General features: G+C 37.7%; 3 protein-coding genes across 3 annotated transcripts in view; 2 read left to right on the forward strand and 1 right to left on the reverse strand.

Annotated features, from left to right (window-relative positions):
• The window catches only part of skap1 (src kinase associated phosphoprotein 1), a 49,169-nt gene extending 47,195 nt beyond the window's left edge, over positions 1–1,974 (forward strand). Inside the window, exons 12-13 of the mRNA XM_080048753.1 lie at positions 1,005–1,108; positions 1,777–1,974. Of these exons, the coding sequence (XP_079904879.1) occupies positions 1,005–1,097 (93 nt within the window). The 3' untranslated portion in view covers positions 1,098–1,108; positions 1,777–1,974. The remainder of the gene's footprint in view (positions 1–1,004; positions 1,109–1,776) is intronic.
• A 2,853-nt stretch (positions 1,975–4,827) lies between these two features.
• Positions 4,828–14,699, reverse strand: snx11 (sorting nexin 11). Its single transcript, XM_080048700.1, has 7 exons — positions 14,538–14,699; positions 12,866–12,905; positions 12,169–12,255; positions 10,056–10,156; positions 9,276–9,371; positions 8,499–8,723; positions 4,828–6,948 (listed from the first exon to the last, which is right to left on the reverse strand). Exons 2-7 carry the CDS (start codon positions 12,887–12,889, stop codon positions 5,094–5,096), a joined length of 2,388 nt encoding a protein of 795 aa, XP_079904826.1. The 5' UTR covers positions 12,890–12,905; positions 14,538–14,699; the 3' UTR covers positions 4,828–5,093.
• A 1,281-nt stretch (positions 14,700–15,980) lies between these two features.
• cbx1b (chromobox homolog 1b (HP1 beta homolog Drosophila)) lies at positions 15,981–20,637 on the forward strand. Its single transcript, XM_080049092.1, has 6 exons — positions 15,981–16,144; positions 17,735–17,822; positions 18,440–18,605; positions 19,249–19,402; positions 19,495–19,589; positions 19,998–20,637. Exons 2-6 carry the CDS (start codon positions 17,762–17,764, stop codon positions 20,137–20,139), a joined length of 618 nt encoding a protein of 205 aa, XP_079905218.1. The 5' UTR covers positions 15,981–16,144; positions 17,735–17,761; the 3' UTR covers positions 20,140–20,637.
• Positions 20,638–20,933: the final 296 nt, after the last annotated feature.

Below are 20,933 nucleotides of genomic sequence, written 5' to 3' on the forward strand. Positions count from 1 at the left end.
CGGGCCCTAATATTTTTAATGTCTCGATAACTCAACCAAATAACGGGTTGTGTATAAATTGTATCTTATGTGGATTTTAATACATTTGAATGTAACATAAAATCTCACATTACAATATTTCATTCATACTTCCCAAAGGCAAAACACAAATGTAAAATGTAAAAAAAATAAAAACAATGAACAATAATCAAACCTTTTATTAAACCTTCCTTTTAAAAGAGTGCCATTTATTTTTAAGGTCAAAGTTTTGCATGATCAAAATGCAGATCAGTGTGTATGAATAACATTTTTAATATCTTCTTGTGGGATACTTTGCTGTCATTTCGCCCATTAATCACAGTCAAAACCAGGACTTTTATTGTGCTTCTTTACAATTTCAAAATATATATTTTTTAAATTAAATACCTTGTTTTTATTTGTAGTTAATGAATAGCATTATATATACAGTATTTTCTGTGTATAAAATGAGTCTGATCCTGTTTCGTTCCCTTTTTAATCACAGTACAGATTTGTATTATTATTCCAGGAAAAAACACATGTTCAGCTGTTATAGCTTCTAAGCCGTTTCAATTTAAATACTCACTTCTATCTCAATCGTCTTCCTTACAGTTTTTATCTTTGGTGTAAAGAAAAACGCCTCGAGGTTAATGCTCCCTTAATGTCGTCTTGAATATCGTTCGTGGCTATTGTGCGTGTGTGCTCTCGTTTCTCCTGTATTTCCTTTGCTAAAGTTCATACCTTACACAAAAAACATCTTTAACTTTATTATTTCTAGTAGCCACTGTGAGGGACCGTGGCCACATTTAACTGCAGTTCAAATCATTGAAATGGTTCTAATGTTAATAACAAAAGGCACACCGTCGTGCACTCAAAATCAAATTTAAAAAACGCAAGATCTGTGCTTCATCCTGCTTCGTTTACTCGTCCACTCTCCCCTCGTGAGACTTAATGAAGTTGTTTATATTCAAAATGTGTTCATATTTTTTTTTCTTTTTTTTTTTTAGGAGTACAACATTCACGGTTGGTGGGTCGCTGAGCTGAACGGGACCGTAGGGATTGTCCCAAAAGACTTCTTGCACCCTGCCTACATCCTGTGAGCTGAAAACAGGTACCGAGGAGGATAGGCAACCATACTAACCCTGCGTTCCAATCCCCCATACTTCCCTACTATTTAGCGTGCAAGAAAAATATTTAGGATGTCCCAATACATGCAAGTCAATTGTAGTATGCTGAAAATACATAAATGCCCCCCTAACTCCTTTAGCATTTTGGAGTATTCGTCTTTATTCTTGACATTTCTCGACATGATGAAAAAAAAAATCTTCCTTATCTGATTTTTTTTTTCTCTCCATTGGCCCCTAAAACTCTTCTGTACTTCAGTATGTAGTGCGGTAAAAAGAAAGAGTATGTGATTTGGAACGCAGGGATACTCTCTCTTATCATCAACATTATGGCGCCATTACCGCGGCCCTAATACACAGAAACGGTCCCCTAGGTGCCCACTAAGATATCCATTGAGCTAGATTCCAGTCGTTGACCTGTCGTTTATGGCATCTGCTGGCTGGAAGAAGTACTGCATAACAGCAATCTCGACGCCGCAATGGGCAATATGAGGATATAAATGTGGGCAACAAAAGCATGATTACTGCGTCCGTTGTCCTATTTAAGAAAATGATTTTCCTCTAATACTGTAAGATAGGCAAGGTCTTAAAATGGAGGCTGAATTATTTATGCATGTTTCTCTGATAGTGTTTTTGTTTTTTTCTTTTTCTACAGATGAAGACACACACGGCCGAACATTTTAAAGATAGATCGGTCAGATAATGCTTTGGAATTCAAAAATGATTCTGTAAATTAATTCATGTAAATTTAATGCTACAGTAGTACGTATTCATGTACACTATAAACCATTTGTAAAAGTCTCTTTAGTATTTTATATCATTATAAATAAATAAATAAATCAAATATTAGATTTTTTTTTAATTCTTCATGGGCTAAATTATTATTTAATTTCAATACAATAACAAACAATTATTATTGATAAACAATTATTAATGTGGACTGATGCATTTATCAATTTATGGCTTGAAATGATTAGAAATATATAGATCTCTCTTTTATTTTATGTGAAAAACATTTAAAAATGTCAAGATGTACAATATGTAAAGTATTTAAAACTACATTCCATCTGGAAGATAAACCTGAAATGATGAAAAAGGGATTTCATACATGGTCTGATTTTTATCAAACTCATTGTGTATCATTTTAAGCCACTAGGTGGCAGGATTACTTTATACCTACTGTGTGTGTGTGTGTGTGTGTGTGTGTGTATGTTCCTAACATCAATAATATGAATCTTCAAAAATAAACATATTACAGTCACAATAAAGAAGAAAAAACTATTTATTTGAAATAAAATTATATTGTATTTACATGTAAAACATCACTCAGGTTATCATCGCCCCTTTGAAAAGCAGAGGTCTCATTTGAATAAGTGGAATCTGCATTATTTAAAAAAAAAAAAAAAAAATTAAAAGCGACTCAACCTTGTAAAATATAACTAGTCATTTACACTGCAGAAAGAAAGCAAAACCCAGCGCTATACAATCCACCTACCGGATCCCAATATCTCTGACACGGGAACTCTGGGTCCCTTTAATAAAAAAATAAAAATACTACAAAATGAAAGAGAACAAACAGCGGCAGTAGTGTGTGAAAACAATATTGAGAGAACACACACACACACACACACACACACACACACACACACACACACACACACACACACACACACACACACACACACACACACACACACACACACACACACACACACACACACACACACACACACACACACACACACACACACACACACACACACACACACACACACACACTTACTGGATGTATGGTTGTTCTGTGCAGATCTTAAAGTATGTGTTTTAAATGTAAGCTGAAAAAAAAAACTATTCACCCTGTACAACTGTTGGTTAGAAAACAGCCCGTTTAAAAGTGACGTAGACCCGAAAATTGTAACAAATAATGAACCTTCTAGAATGCTATAAATACGTTCCTGATACAACACCCATATTGTAAATGATAAAGACTAGTGAAAATAAATCTGTGTATGTCTTCAAATGCTAAAATAAAATCCACAAAAAATAACAGAACGTTTTATAGAAATGACAAGAATGCACATTATCATCAAGATCTGTGTGTATTGCACAGGCTTTTCCCAAAGTGAATAATACAGCTCTGGGAAAAAAAACTAAGAGACCACTCCAAATATTCAGTGTCTCTCGTTTTACTATTTATAGGCATATGTTTGAGTAAAATTAACATTTTGGTTTTATAATACAAACTACTGACAACATTTCTACCAAATTCCAATACAGTTTTTGCCATTAAGAGCATTTTTCAATAAGTTATGTAGAGATGAAGATTTAAGAAAAATCCAGACTGGTCTCTTTAATTTTTTTCCGGAGCTGTATTACTGGTATTCACTGCTTACACTGTTGGATATAAAACATTATTTGCACGTATAGTTGAACCCTTATGTGTTTCTAAACTGGTTAAATGTTGATGTGTTTTTCCTCTGTAGACCCCAAAAAACCCCGGCTAAAACAGTGAGTTAGTGACTTATATCAGCATTACACTTCAGCTATCGAGCTCACAGTGGGACACAGTAGTCGACTTAAATAATACAGTGATTTTATGGGTTTCACATTAACTAAGGCTGTAAATGAGAGCGGGGAATAGCAGTGGGGGGATTTTAAAGTCTGTCTCACAAACAAAATAGTCAAGATAGCTAAAGTACATGTACGACTACCCTGAAACTGTTTTTTTGTTGCTGTAATTGTTTCTTCTGTCCAAAATAGCTGTGAAGAAATCTCGACCTTAAGGGATATAAGATATAAGTGAATAAGGAATAAAAAAAACACAGTAGTCGAAGTATAACTACTGATAATGGCTATTCAAAAAGTCAGTGTTTTTCCCATTTAAATGATTAAAATTAGTACTAAATATGATGTGACACTATAAAAATGGCTACCTAATTTCTTTAAAGATTTAGAATATTTCAGGAAGGTATGTCTGGACAGTCGGAACAATAACAGCAAACAAAAACTTTCATGTGAGTGTGAACATAGTCTTGAAAAAAATGTAAATCCAACATTACATTTTTTAATTTAAATGTATATTTGAGTCATAATTAGTCCGTCAAATGTTTCATTGTTGAAATACATCCCAAAAAAAGCAATGATTACATTTTTATTTTAAGTTTAAAAATGCTCATTTAAGTTGCTTACACATTAATAAAAACCATTACCACTTAAACTCTTCATAATTCAACCCTAAAATGCAGGAATTCTTTTAGTGAACTTGAGCACCATCTGCTGTCCACAACCAGCTATTGTCCATGGCAGTGAAGGAAAAACAGAGGCATTATTTAGTGTACCTGAGTGCAAATGAGAAAAAATTTAAAATGAAATGTACTTTAAAAAAAAAAATTAAAAAGAAGTTTTAAACTATATGGTACTCAAAAAGCGCATTATGCCTCTGTTTTTTTAACAGACAAAACCGGATCATCCACATTATTAAAGCGGTATAAAATGAGCAGAGATTGTTCCTGCTACGTACATTTCAGAACTACACTACTTCAAATCTGTCATGGACTTCTGCTTTTGCCCCGACGATGATCGTTTGATGGATGTACTTCTTACTAAAAACGTCTTCAATTTATGCACATTTCTTTTGGTTAGGTATTTTGTAGCCAATTTTCTTGGTCAGACAGACACACACACAGACACACACACAGACACACACACACACACAGACACACACACACACACACACACACACACACACACACACACACACACACACACACACACACACACACACACACACACACACACACACACACACACACACACACACACACACACGGACTAATAAGGGATCATCTTATCCTTTCTTATTACAAAAGAGCAGGGGCCTTCAGTAGAAATCCACAACAGATTTGCAGATGTTTAGCTGTGATACTCATCTATGTGTAACTGCTGGATTCCGCTAAGTTTGCTTTCGGCTCATCAGGGCGTACAGCTGACCTCCAAGATGCTAAAGTCGCTGTTTTCAGTCAAATCTGCCGCGGTTACAGCTGTGTTCAGTTCCAAAGAATTATCCAAGTCTGCGATGTCCGTGATGTATCGAATGTCCTCCTCCTCCTCTTGCACGGAAATGCCACTCTCTTTCTCCCCGGGACATCCGTTAATGTGCAGGTCCAAAATGTTTATACTGGATGCCTCTAAGTCTAACTGGTCTGGAGAGGTTTTTACGTAGCCATTCAAGTCCTCTGTCTCATCAGCAAGGCTTTCCTCATCGCTAACCTTAACAATGCTTTCATTGGAAGAGTGCAAAGACTGTCTGTCCCCGATTAAATCCACTTCCCGTTCGACTCGTTCTTGGTTTATTTGTTCAACGACGTCATTGCATTCTTCAACTTCTTCTTTGTGGATTTCTGACTCAGTTGCCGTTTCATTTTTACTTTGCGATTCGTCACATTTTTCACTGTCAATGTCTAGATCTTTTTTTTGCGTGTCAAGGTCCGTAAACTCCTCCGGACTGGCGACATGTTCCTGTTCGACTTGTTCTTGGTTCATTTGTTCAACGATGTCATTGCATTCTTCAACTTCAACTTCTTCTTCGTGGATTTCTGACTCAACCGGTGTCGCTACTTTACTTTCCGATTCATCACATTTTTCATTGTCAAGATGTTTTTCTTGCCCGTCAAAATCCGTAAACTCCTTAGGACTGGCGACATCTTCAACTAAATCCATTTCCTGTTCAACTAGCTCTTGGGCCATTGATTCAACAGTGACATCACAAACTTCTTCTTCGTGGCTTTCTGACCCAACCAGCGCTGTCTCTTCTTTACTCTCTAGTACGTCACATTTTTCATTGTCCAGCCCTTTCTCTGTTTGCTCGCCGAAGTTCTTAAACTCCACCGGACAGCCGATCGCTTTAACCAAATCCTCTGTTCCCTGTTCGACTAGCTCTTGGGTCATTTGTAGAATAGTGACATCATTGACTACTTCTTCTTCGTGGATTTCTGACTCAACCGGTGTGTCCTCTTTACTTTCTGATTTGTCGCACTTTTTGTTAACTGATTCTTTTAGCCCTTCGGAGTTCCTTAACTCCTCGGGACGGCCGACATCTTCAACGTGACCCTCAGTTTGTCCAATTTGTTCGAGACCGTTAACTTCAGATATTACGTGATTTTCAGCGTGAGCATCATCCCCCAAAACTCCAGTGTCTTTAAAATCTGAATTGGATACAGAAGTCGCACATTTTTCTGGCTCAACATGTTCCATACTCGCCTCCCCAGAACTTTCCTCCTCATTCTTCTCCTCCATGGCAATTTGATCAACAGTTTGTTCTTCTGTTGCCAATACATTTTCTAAAACCTGATTTTCAACTTGGGCATCTTCTTGAGAACCAGTGTCACTGTCCTTAAAATCTAAAATGTCTACAGAAGTCACATTGTCTCCACTTGCCTCCATCAATGTTTCTTCATTGTCCTCTGTATCTAGATAAACAACAGTCTGTTCTTCTGTGTCTAAAGCTAGAAAGCTCTCCTCTTCAAAGCCAGCTCCCATGGGTGAGTGAACCTCCACCGGTGTCTGTATCAAACAGCTGAGACTTCCAGGCTTGTCGTTGGGATTGTCACCCAGGAAAAAGCTTGTCTCTTCTGGGCCACAGACCTCGACGACGGCCTCTAGATGGTTCTTCTTCTGGTGAACGGTTACTGTAGATTTGTCCTCGTGATTTGACTCAACCGTATCGTCGTCATGGTCCCATATCTCCTCGGTTACAGGGTCATCGCAGGGTAGAAGTTCCGGGCTGTCGGTTTCTTTAGTTTGAAGGCAAGGCTGGTGAGGGGCCGGGCTGTGGAGTGGGTGAAAAGACAATAACACTTTAAGTCAAGTTCGATTGAGCTAGGAACTAACTAAAATACAGTGTGTAATATCAGGGTTTTGTGGTGACACTCGATTGCAATGCTACCTAGGTTGCGTTCCGAATCGCATACTCTTTCTTTTTTCTATTCTACATACTACATCCGACGATAAAAATAATCTAGTTAGGATGCAGTAGGCATACTATTGGGACATACTTTACTCTCTTATTTCATCATAACATTGCGCCTTGATCTTGCCTCTTGCTTTTATATCCGTCGCATTCCCGTTTGTTTTCATATGGAAGCTTCGTCGATGTGACGTCACTTCACGTGCGCACTGGATTGTGGGTCAGAATCGCCCAAATAGGATGCACTTTTCAACACTAACAATCTTGGCCGCATGAAGTAGGACATCCGGGTACTTCCAACCATCCTAAATCTGGCCATAAGAATCGGGACATCCTAAATCTTTTTTCTACATACTATATAGTAGAAAGTATGCGATTCTGAACGCAACCCTAGTCTAGCCTTCCTTTTTACAGAAGCTACGGTGGCCTTTAAGGACAAGAAGCTAGGCTGGTGAGGGGCCGGGCTGTGGAGTGGGCAAAAGAAAATAACATTTTAACTCAAGTTCAACAGAGTTAGGAACTTGAAAAGGTACAGTGTGTAATATCAGAGTTTTAAAATATATCTAGTGGTGTCATTCTCGATTGCAATGCTTTCTAGTCTACCCCTCTCTTTCGGAGAATTTACAGAAGCTACGGTGGCCTTCAAGGACAAGAAGCTATAGTTACTAAAGATGGCATCATCCACCACTGCCTCAAGTCTTTCCACAATATCAAGTGATGAGGTGAAGATGTATTTAGCTATTTATTCTATAGTACTTCTTCTTCTTGGTTTTCCAACAACTCCAAAAAGTTTGAAGGTTGGGGAAATACACTTTCACTTCGTCATATCCGAATCTAAATATGAAGCTACAGCGCGGTCTGCAAAGAGCACATTGTTTCACGTTAGTTTTAAGGAAGTTTACAAACGGCAACTTGTGGTTTCATTAGGGGATTTTTTCATTGGCAGCGGGCAGTTGTAGGTGAATTTTGTTTCAAAACGGTTTCACAACGGTTTCCAGTCATTTAGCTAAACAAAGCTGTTGGCTTGAGCTCATATTTACTGCACAGATACAAGACTGATATCAAACTTGTGTCCAACTGTTGATAAGAAAGCAAATAGGCGTCCAACCATTTTTCGATTTAACATGGCGTCAGCGATTCTTTTGTCAAAATCAGTTAATATCTCCTCATGATCTGCTACCTGTTTGTATTGATCTGCTACCTGTTTGTACTGTGTGTGCGCTGACAACAAGCGTTCCCCAGCATCGCTCACCCCATTCAAACCTTCAGAATACGACTCAACGGATCTGATCCAAAGGTAAAAGGTTGTTTCCACATCAATAGTTTAAGTTGCTGGTACCTTTCGTTTTTCTGTTTTTATAATTTTTTTTTAATTCAGTAACTTGAACAGCAATAGATTAAGTCCCTCATACCTTTCCATGGACTCATATGAGACGGTCAGACTGGGCTCCTTGGCAGACTCTTCCTCCTGCGCCTGAGCGAAGCCCCGGTTGGAGGAGGCGTAGGTGAGGATGGCGTCCGTCACACTGTAGGGCGTGTGGCCCTGAACACAGTCCAGGATGTGACCCACTGGCAGCTGGGTCTGGAGGAACAGATGCAGCTGGCTGTCCGACAGACACACCGTCATTTTCACTACTCTGCGAAAAATAAGAAATAAATAAAAATAAATAAACAAAATTAATATTATTGTTATTATTATATTTTAATTATTATTATTATTATTATTATTATTATTATTATACTTAATAAATAAATAAATAAATAAGAACATTTTAGATAAGAATGTTTAAGTATTTTCCCGATTTTAATTTTTCTTTTCAAACTGTAGGCCATTGTTTAATGCAGCACATGTATCCTTTTAAAGATTTAAATTATTTTTTATATATATTATTTTTCACTGGCATTTTGTCCACAAAACCATTCCACTTAAATGTAATTGTGACTAGACTACACTTCTTCTCTAAATACTATTTTGAGTGTCTACCGTCTGCCCCCTACATTAGAATCACGCAACAGCAAAAAATAAAAACAATAAAACATGCTCGGGTTAACTATTCAGCTAATTATTTTGACATTGCAGAGCACTCAATAATCAGACCACACATTCCTGTTATATAGTTACTGTAGGTAGTACCGTACACCTTAAGTACAGTAGGTAGTACAGCTTAAGAACAATAACAAAGACTGACTTGTCCAAGAAGACTTGAAGTCCTTTCCGTCGCCCCTCTAAGAAATCCTCGTTGCTGAAGGAGAAGAAGGATTTGCTTGGAAGTTCTGGGACCGGCCTGACGGGAGGAACACAAGCAAAAAGGTTTCAATTCACATGTTGGTGGATTGACGCACATTTGCTCTGGTAAATATGAACCAGAAGTGCTATGTTTTTTTTTTTTTTTTTTTTTTTTTTTTTTTAAACCTTTATTTATACAGGTAAATCCCATTGAGTCCGAAGACTCTTTTGCAAGGGAGACCTGTTCCCATTCCCACGTTACCATTCACACACCGATAGCAGGCTGACTATCGACATTCACACGAGGCAAGGTGGGTGAAGTGTCATGCCCAAGGACACAACAACTATGACACAGGTGGCAGGGCGGGGATCGAACCTCCAACCCTTTGATCATCGGCCGACCCGCTCTACCAACTGAGCCACAGTCGCCCCCATGTAGATGCAGGAAAAAGGAAACAACTGTGATATGTGGACAAATATGTGTTGATACATTTTGGGAATAAATGAAGAAACCATTTCAGTGTCTCTGGTTTTATTATGTATAGTATGAGTTCGAGCAAAAATATATTTTTTTGTGAATGATCTAAATAACTTTGTAATTTCAATCTTATATATTGTTGTTGGGGGGTGTCTTTGTAACATTTTGTCCAGGGACTAAAAGTGGAAAAATAGCGATGTTTAAGTATAATTGTTTGAGTACACATTCCGTTAATTAATTAATTAATTAATTAAATAAACTTACACCAAGCCAGTGTTCTTCTGCAGCCTCTTCTTGAGCCAGGAGAACTCACTGTAGCGCCGGCGCACACACGAGGTCTTGGCTGTGAACGCTTTACTGTTGGTCTGGAGACGAAAACAAATATGTGTCACTGTCAACAACACTTGATTATACAGAACCAAAGTATGAGGCAATGAAAAAATCCTGATTTGACGTAATTTTTATTTATGTATCCACAAAAATACGATCCTACTAACAAAAGTGTCGTGTGTTTGTATATCCAGTTCCTCTAAACCAAAGAGCTCCATACAAACATATTGGTAAAGCTTCATCACCAAGGACACACTAGTATATATTCTGACTCCAGGCCATGTCCACACATACACAAGAAGTATTTGTGTGGATGTTTTTTTTTCCTCTTTCGTTTGCAGTGATATTCCTGTCCCCACAAGGCTATAGGATATGAAACATCTTTCTCTCTACACGAGAAAGTGATGTCACACCAAAACCAACCACTAATTTGCTTAACATTTTTTCCACACATCTTTAGTAGAACGTAGGAACCAATGTGCTTGGGGCTGAGAGCTACAGACAGTATTGAGAGACGGATCAACACATTCCCTGTGTTCCAAATCGCATACTTTTTCTGTATACTATACTACAAACTAAATCATGCAGGTTTGCATACTACAAAATGTAATTGGATGTATTAGGACATCCTGTTTTTTTTTTGCATACTCCATTTGACATGCATGTATTGGAACATTCTAATTTTTTTCTTGGCATACTAAGTAGTATGGGTATTGGAACGCAGGGATTGTTTATTTAGGTCTTTTTATTGACAATTACAAAAACATTACAACTGCAGCCTAATCCTTCAAATTTTAAAACTTTATTAACAATTCCTCTGGTTAATTTCAGTAACTATAATAGAGTAACTGCCTCAGTCCAGCTCAACTCACAGTAGAACTAAAGTAAATCACATGTCATATTTGTTCCAGTAACGACAGACACACAGTCCACTGCTGTTTGCATAAGAAGATTCTTTCTCACGGTTAATAATCGATTAGTTGGGGAAGTTAACGTCATTAAAACAGAAGTTATTTAGAGGGTAAACATTGCCAACGAATTAACGCACTTCCCCCAATTCAACTACAGCTCTGGAAAAAAAATAAGAGACCAGTCTGGATTTTACTTAAATCTTCATCTCTACAGAACTTACTGAAAAAGACTTATAATGAAAATGTATTGGGAATTTGGTAGAAATGTTGTCAGTAGTTTATATTATAAAACCAAAATGTTCTTTCTACTCAAACATATGCCTCTAAAGAGTAAAACGAGAGACACTGAACATTTGGACTGGTCTCTTAATTTTTTTTCCAGACCTTTTTCAACAAGTAATGTAGAGATGAAGATGTAAGAAAAATCCAGACTGGTCTCTTAATTTTTTCCAGGGCTGTATATCCCAGACAAACTAACCCCAACATGAGGTCATTAGAGGTCACATTTCATGAGTCAACAACATGACACCCTCCAGCTGACACAGCATTCCTTACCACAGGCTGTTGCCCTGACAACAACCTCAAACATTCTCTGTCCAAACAAACAAAATGTAAAGGATCCATCTGTGCTTTACAAAGACTGTTGTATTCTAGCAAGATAGAAATAATGGATAGTATATTTAATGGGCATGTGGTTGTCTATTTGCCTTGTCAATCTTCTATTCTTAAAATTGTATCTACATCTGATTTGCTGTTTACTTTTGACGAAATATTAATAAATAAATAAATATTTTGTGGTAAATAAAAACCTATTTTTCATATTACAGAGAGTTTTATAATGATGAATGAATGTAACAGTGGAGGGGATCCCTTACTCTGTCAACTCTCCCTGAGGTTTCTCAATTTTTAAAAATCCAGATAAAGGGTTTTTTACTGGGAGTTTTTTCTCAGCCGAGCTAAGGGTCTAAGGGCAGGGTATCATACTGTATGGAATGTAAAGCCCACTGAGGCAAATGTCTATTTGTGATATTGGGCTATACAAATAAAACTGATTTGATTTGATTTGAACAGCGCCTAGCTAAGATGTTCTGTTTTGTATACATCTAAATTTGTCGATTTTAAATGTTGATACTCACATGGAGGAATATTTTATAATCCACGAATGAATTCCACGATCCTTCATTTTGAACGCGGGGATCTTGGACCCGCACGGCAACAAACTCCTAAAAGGACAGAGACGGACAGTTTAGATTGGTTTGAATAAAGAAACTGCTGTGTGTGTGTGTGTGTGTGTGTGTGTGTGCCTGTGTGAGTGTGTGTGTGTGTGTGTGTGTGTGCGTGCGTGCGTGTGTGTGTGTGTGTGTGTCTCTCTGTTTGTGTGTGTTTGTCTTGTGGTTACATTCTTCAGGCACGCCTCAAGGAAATGAAGTTCCTTAAATTCTTTTAAACGCATCAATGGAGGTTTTTGTTCTTTGGCATTTATAAAGTTGACCTTAAAAATAGTGAGTTGTAAATGTAGAAATATATTGTAAAAGGTGGAGTCAGTGATTCTGGAGAACGCATGTTGTCAAAAATCACTTTTAGTCAAAATCAGTGAATATCTACCTGTCAGTACTGTGTATGTGCTAGAAGAAAATAGTGTTAATACACAGCCTAGGCTCTGTAAACTGGTATGTAAACAAAGGGGGCACACATAGAACGGACAGGTAGCGGATCATGAGGAGATATTCACTGATTTTGACAAAAAGTGATTTTGACAACAAGCGTTCTCCAGAATCACTGACTCAACCTTTAACGTAGGAAAAAACAAAAACAGATTGGGAGGTTACTTACATCTTCTTCTTGGTTCCCGATCATCCTACCGAGTTCTGCACTGCAAAGAGAGAGAAGAAGAAGAAGAAATAATCAATGAAGAGTGAATTGAATAAACATCATCTCGACCCAGAAGCTCAAACTGTGTCTGTGTTGGACGGTGTCGTGTCCTGAGCTGATGAGTCATCACCAGAAGAGGATGCTGGTCAGCGAAAACCCACCGAGTCATTCTCGCAGACGGAAGCATTTCTCTTCAGAGCTGCAAAGAGTTCACACACTATCCGTCTAAAAAAAAATGTTTATACCTTTGCAGGACTTAAAGTAGTTTGTTGAGTGGCAGGGATAGACACTAATATATATATATTTTTTTTTTGTTTAAAAAAAAAAATGTTTATGCTTTATTGATAGTGAAGAGACATAGTTGAAATGGGGCAGAGAGGGGAGTGACATGCAGAGAACGACCGCGGGCTGGAATCGAACCCGGGTCCGCTGCTGGCCGAGGCCCATGGGGGGGGGACCCTACCAACTGAGCTAAGGACGCCCCCATAGACACTAATATTTTTAAGCACTGGCCTCACGGGCCACCAAGCTCTCAAGTTAGATGCAGAATCACATGTAATACTAAACATGTTGTAAAAATGTACTTGTTGATTTATATTAAGATGGAAGAACAGTTATTAAAAACCACTATCTGTGAACACAAGCGTTCGATAAAAATCATGATGATAAATGATTAGTTGCGAGGCATTTAAACATTGACCACAGCTTTAGCAATCTATATTACATGGACGTTGAAATTGCACTTACTCACAGTAACTACAAGCTTATGCAACTACAATCAACTTCTGTAACGTGAATCTCTCGGTTATATATATTCTTCTACTATAAATAAAGTATTGGTTGTGCAATGGTTTAAAAATAGAGAAACAAAATGTCACATTGCCAAAACACCTCAATTCACTTCCTGATCCACTTATGTTTACTTGACTTATCCATTCAGCACCAAAGGAAACTGTGGATTGATTTCAGGCGGGAAGAGAAGACACCCAATGCTGATCATTACGGTCCGACACAATTAATTTGGGGTTGTTGACAATTTAGCATAAAACAAGACTTCTTTGGTCGAATGAAAAGTAAGAAGATCTAGTTCAAATGTTGAAACATATGTTTTTTAGATTTGGAAATATGTCAATATTTTATTTGAGGTCTTTCAAAATACACAACTAAATTATTTCATAATGGCAATGTGTCACTTTAACGCCTCAACGTGACCATATCCCATCATGGCCATGCTGATTTAAAAAATAAATGCTAACAGTTATTTCGAGTTTTTAAATTGCAACGTCAGATACAATTAGTTAATCATCCTACTCTACATTTTTTAGGCCATTTTAAGACTTTTAAAAGATTGATTTTGGATATTTTAACACCAATAATGCCTTATTTTTTACATTGATACAACTATTTAAACGCCTCTTATCTGTATGATCTGTAGGAGAGAACAATGAGTACTATTGCAAATCCCTAAACACATCACAGTTGTCATGGTATCATAAGTATAACAGCCAACAGCTTTTAACAGGCAGTTAGCGGAGCGAGCTAAAATAAAAATACGAACTTATTACTGTAAACATTATGTCAACAGGAAAACGTCAGTTAGCTAAATAGGCTAATCCCAGGTCAAACTACTTACTTTCTTGAGGTGAATATGGCCTTCTGTAGTGGTTTATGTCCGTCTTAAGTCGACGTGTGTCCCGTAAATCGAAGTTTTTGTTTAATTTAAGCACAAAATCCCCAAAACAATACAGTGGAGGATTGTTTTTCTGTACAACCTCTTGTCTCCATTTCGCAAGTCACAGGCACCAACCGCCGCTACGTCACACAGAATGAGGAATGCGCGCGCAGCTGCGAGAAAAGAGCGGAAGAGGCGTGGCCCTTCAAATTAAAATAAAATAAATAAACAAAAGATAATAATATCAAATGAGAACATGTAAGGATATTTAGGATATTGATTCTGACCTGTCATGCCAATAACGCTCATTTAAATTGAATAGTTTTTGACAGAGAAACTCTTAGTTCAATGTGCCGTTACACATCAGCTAGTCTCGAAAGTAGTATGCACGTCATCACATGGTGTTTGCTTGGGTTACACAGGTGGCTGAAATGTGTATGGAAACTCCTGACAGTGGTAATATTCCTAGTAGTTCCACATTATGAGCTGTTAAGTCAAAATCACCAATCAATTTTACTGCATGTCATTCATCCATCTCTCTCTCTCTCTCTCTCTCTCTCTCCCCCCCCCCCTCTCTCTCTCTCTCTCTGTCTCCCCATTTAAACTCTATACTGTCAAATATAGCTGGAAAAATGCCTCAAAAAATAATCTTATTGCAAAACAACAACCATTTGAATCCAATTTGCATTTCCTTTTGACTGGAATGACATCTCTTATATCACTGTGAAAGATCTATGAACATCTAACTTGGTACTCAAATGCTCCATTGTTAAGACCTTAATATTGCCTTGTGTGAGTTATCTGCAGAATACAATGGAATAATACAAATGTTCTGGTCAAAAAACGCATTTTTTTAATTATATGTGTAGGCCTACATATTTTTAGTGAATGCTCAATGATTACATCTTTGTATTGTATGGAGAATTAATTAATAAATAAAATTAAATAATAAAGTATTCTGTTTGTTTACTTTACGTATGAAGCATGCAGTAGGAGCTGGTCCACTGATCCAGTCCGCTGTTTGGTATCGCTCTGTGGCAGCAGATCTATAGATCATGCAGGTCAATGGGCTCATCATGATATGTTGATAGTAAAAATACAAAAATAAATAAATAATGTACAATACATTATATGCATTACATAATGTATGAATAAACTGTATATATTGCACACAAAGAAAAAATACTCTCTATTCCTAATTTTGCAATAATATGTGTAGCCTACACACAGACACAAACACATAAATCATCATACATTTTTTATTGTATTTTTTTGTATTACTAAATTGATATATAATAATAAAGCCCACTGAATTGAATCGAAATGAATTGAGTGAATCCACATGTTTTTCATATCCTTATTTTTTTCTCTCCTCTCTCTCGAAAAAAGGGGCGGAAACGACACATCTCACTGTAGTCAAGCTAGTGGCTGTATTTTGATTCCAAATCTGGACTAACAGCGCCGTTATAACAACCTCATTTACTAAAAGGAAAACTGCTGTCTTGCTGTTCTTATTTCGGGCTCGGCTGGACGCTGATTTTTATTTTGTTTTTTAATTGTAATAATCGGTGAGTTAAGATTTTATTTGTTGTCTTCCCTCCGCCTCCCTCCCACCAACGGGTTGTGTCGGCAATAGTGCAGCAGTCTTAACGCTAAAATACCTGTTAACGTGCATATTTTCAATGACAGTTATCGCTGCACCTTTAGACATATTTACAGAGACGAGTTTCATAGTATTTCTGAGCTTAAATAGCCATTCAAACGTGAAGACATCTCGCTTGTGTGTTGCATTAGTTGGTTCCGAAAAAGCAACATGGCAGCAGCATTAGACCTAGGCTTTGTCGTGTCGAGTGGTTGCTGGCTATTGTTAGATGAAAAACAAATCCCTACTATTTACCGAGAGCATTTTTTAAACCATAATAACATTAATTTAATAGCAGCTTGCCTGGTTCGTGTTATCATATGGGTCTTATTTACATTCTGCTGAACCGCCGCCAGGTGATGCAAACATCTCGTGCACTGTGCGTGCGTGTAATAATTGGTTTCTTGTTAAAGGTGATCAGATCCATAATGCATTTGAACAGGGCCATCCTTTGCAACAATGTGGGTTACTTTAGTTAAATCAATAGATAGATATTTTCCCAAAATGTTAAAGTACACATTAATAATCAGTAACATAAATATTTGACACATTCAATTCTATATCTATCTATCTATCTATCCATCTATCTATCTATCTATCTATCTATCTATCTATCTATCTATCTATCTATCTATCTATCTATCTATCTATCTATCTATCTATCTATCTATCTATCTATCTATCTATCTTCAACACTTACATGGGCCATGATTACTTTATGTGTAGCCTACACGTCTGTACTTTTACACAAACAGCTATTAGAAATCTTCAAGGAGCTCAATATAAAACTGACAGCGTAAACATAACTATCGCTAATACATAAGAACATACACATATGGGCTATAAAGTAGGAGAACAAGTGAATTTTAAACATAGGCCTAGAAACAATACAGTTAATATTTTAGCAGCATAGTTAATGTGTGTAGGCTATGTACATTTAGTGCAAATGAGAAAATGCATGAAAGTGAGGTCAGTTCACTTTTGGCTGTAGGAGTTGACAGTTTAAAAAAATGCAGAACTAGAACAAAATGTAACAGTATAGGCCTAATGAATGGATGGGTGTAAACTGATACATAGAAAAACCTGTGTGTTTCCATACCAACCAAGAAGCTACAACACACACACACACACACACACACACACACACACACACACACACACACACACACACACACACACACACACACACACACACACACACACACACACACACTCAAGTCATTCATACAACCGAGGTTCAGTTCATGAGGTTCAAGGATTTTTTTTTAAACCTGGATAATCATGCAGCAGTCACCCACCACGAGTCACACAAGTGAAACATAGTAGTATGATGATATCAGTGATAACAATTATTTAAAAAATCCAGATTGATAATAAAAACTGATTTTTAAAAAAATGTCACAAATCTTGCGTGTTAGCCATGTTTGTTTTAATCAATGAGTCCCAATCTCCATTGCTGTTTACTCCATATTGACTCTGTCTTTCTCCCATCATGCATCACTCTGCTGTTGCCTAGGAACCTGCTGGTAACCTGGTCGACTTGATGAGTATGAGTGTGATTGCTACAGAAACCCCTAACGATGTTCCCCCCACGGTTACGGAAGGTCAAATATAAAATTATTATTATTTTACATAAATGGTATGTGACACTTCTTTGGTGGAGTCAGTGATTCTGGAGAACGCTTGTTGTCAAAATCACTTTTTGTCAAAATCAGTGAATATCTCCTCACGATCTGCTACCTGTCAGAACTGTGTGCAGTGTAGAAAACAATCCAGTGTTAATACCATCTTATATACCATCTATGGTTAATACACAGCCTAGGCTCTGCAAAATGGTATGTAAACAAAGGGTATACGTAAACAAAAGAGTCCTACCGTAGCTAGCAACATGCACGTTTACAGAGCCTAGGCTGTGTATTACCATCAGCTATTCACTGATTTTGACGACAAAAAAGTGATTTTGACAACAAGCGTTCTAGAAAAATCCTTAACCCCACCCTTTAAAGGTAGGGGTTCTTAATGTCTGGTTAAACTATCAGCTTATTCGTCATGTCCCTAACACCGTCAGAAAGCAAAATAACGTCAGAGGAGAAGAAAGAGAAGAAGAATGATTTTGACAACAAGCATTCTAGAAAAATCCCTAACCCCACCTTTATAAGAAAGGTTATCTTTCTGACCATTTAAACTGTCTACTCATACGTCTTGTCCTTAAAACCATCAGAAAGCAAATTAACGTCAGAGGAGAAGAAAGAGAAGAAGCCGGATGAAGCCGCTGCGTTGCCCGAGGAAGAGGAGGAGGAGGAAGAGTACGTGGTGGAGAAGGTTCTAAACAGACGGGTCGTTAAAGGACGAGTCGAGTATCTGCTCAAGTGGAAAGGGTTCTCTAAGTGAGTCTGGGCCCATCACACAGACAGACAGACAGACAGACAGACAGACAGACAGACAGACAGACAGACAGACAGACAGACAGACAGACAGACAGACAGACAGACAGACAGACAGACAGACAGACAGACAGACAGACAGACAGACAGACAGACAGACAGACAGACAGACAGACAGACAGACAGACAGACAGACAGACAGACAGACACTCACTCACTCACTCACTCACTCACTCACTCACTCACTCACTCACTCACTCACTCACTCAGGATTCTCTAAGTGAGTTTGTTTACATCATCCAATCCATATTTCCTTTCCTAATTCATCCTAATTCTACAGTAGACATTTAACAGGAGACACTGCAGGTGAATAGGGGAACATTTTCAACTTATAGATGTCACTATGAAACTTGGCCATTATAGTATCTGAAAGTATCTAAAGATGATTGCATAGTAGAAATATACAGACGCATACAGACAAGGTTGAGTCAAATAAACACCTTAATTTACATTTGGGACCACTTATTTATACAAGTATGAAAGAAAATATATTATTGAAGCAAAATAGACAAAATCTCAACACTGAGCAATAATTGAAACAATAAAATACCTAAATACTGTATTATTTCTGTCCTTGTGTCTGCAGTGAAGACAACACGTGGGAGCCGGACGACAACCTGGACTGTCCAGATTTAATCGCAGAATTTCTCCAGAACCAGAAACTGGCTCATGACACGAAGAGGAAGGCGGCCGCAGACGCAGAGGGAGACGAGAGTAAAACCAAGAAGAAAAAAGATGAAGTAAGTCACTAATCTGTCTGTCTGTCTATAGTTATTTTGACACTATACAGTATAAGACTAATAAGTAATAAAATGTGTGTTTTGCTCCTCAGACAGAGAAGTTGCGGGGTTTTGCTCGAGGGCTGGAACCAGAGAGGATCATTGGTGCCACTGATTCCACAGGAGATCTCATGTTCCTCATGAAATGGTCAGTGACTGAATAACTGCATCCAATAATGTGAAATTAAAATGTGTAATAAATCTAATAATATACTGTATTTTCCTGTGTACAGAAGAGTATTAGGGCCACAGGAGAGGAATAAAAACCAAATTTTTACTGAAACCAGAAGTCGTCTAAGATCCACTATTAACTGAACTGCAATGTATCAGAGTGAAGGTATTGAATATTTTTCTGTTGGGGGTTTCCCTTAGTAGACGGTCCCTGTGCTCTCGTCTCACAGCCCACTGCACATAGAGAGCAATGTTACTAGTGGAGCTTAGAGGACGTCTGCTTTCAGTCAAAATGAGGTTCTAGCCCATTGTCTGCCTTCTGATGACCATAGCAAAGATTTTGGTTTCTTGTTTAAATTCGATTTTTTTTTCGTTGTCTGTGCAGGAAGAACTCAGATGAAGCCGACCTGGTGCCTTCTAAGGAGGCGAACGTAAAGTGTCCGCAGGTCGTGATCTCATTCTACGAGGAGAGACTGACCTGGCATTCATATCCCACCGAGGACGAGAAGAAAGAGGAGAAAAACTAACACAGGGTCAAAAAAACAGATAAAAAAAAACTAGTTTTGAACTTGATTGTACTTTCGACAGGGGGGAGGGGGGGAGGAGGGAGGGAGGGGGCAAGCAAGATGTCATTGGACTCATTCGTATTTTGACCGTTGTGTCTTTTGATTCAACTTTTATCTCAAAGTGTAAATATGCTTCAGGTTATGCTTGAAAAAGCCCAACTAAAAAATGTACAATGCAGTGTTTGTTTGTTATAGTATCATCTTGCTATTGTGTCAGTGAGGTGAAGATTATGTTTCAATTCTGTGGCCATTTTAGTTTTTTGTTTTAAACTAGTTTCGTTCGTGATTTTTAAGGACAAAAGAAAAAAAAGAAAAAAGGTGTCCTTCTTCTTCTTAGCTGCTTCTTTCTTAGGACTCGTTTGTTGTTTCGATTCTGAATCTTTTCCAGTGATTCATTTGATCCATCGGTGAAATGTTTGAAGTGTTTTTCATGATCTCGTCTTGCTTGTCGGTTTTGGACATTAAACCACTTTTTGTTACTGTGCTGTTTCATGCTGGTGTTATTTATTATTATTATTATTATTTTTTTAGATATTTTCATAAGATATTTTTTGGGCATTTTTATGCTTTATTGATAGTGTAGAGACAGAGGTGAAATGGGGCAGAGAGGGGAGTGACATGCAGAGAACGACCGCGGGTGGTTATCGAACCCGGGTCTGCTGCTGGCCCCGGCCCGGGAGGGGGACGCCTTACCAACTGAGCTAAAGACGCCCCCTGGTGTTATTTTATATATATATATATATATACAGTACAAC

Source organism: Ammodytes marinus (assembly GCF_949987685.1).
Source record: "Ammodytes marinus genome assembly, chromosome: 20".
NCBI lineage: Eukaryota > Metazoa > Chordata > Actinopteri > Uranoscopiformes > Ammodytidae > Ammodytes > Ammodytes marinus.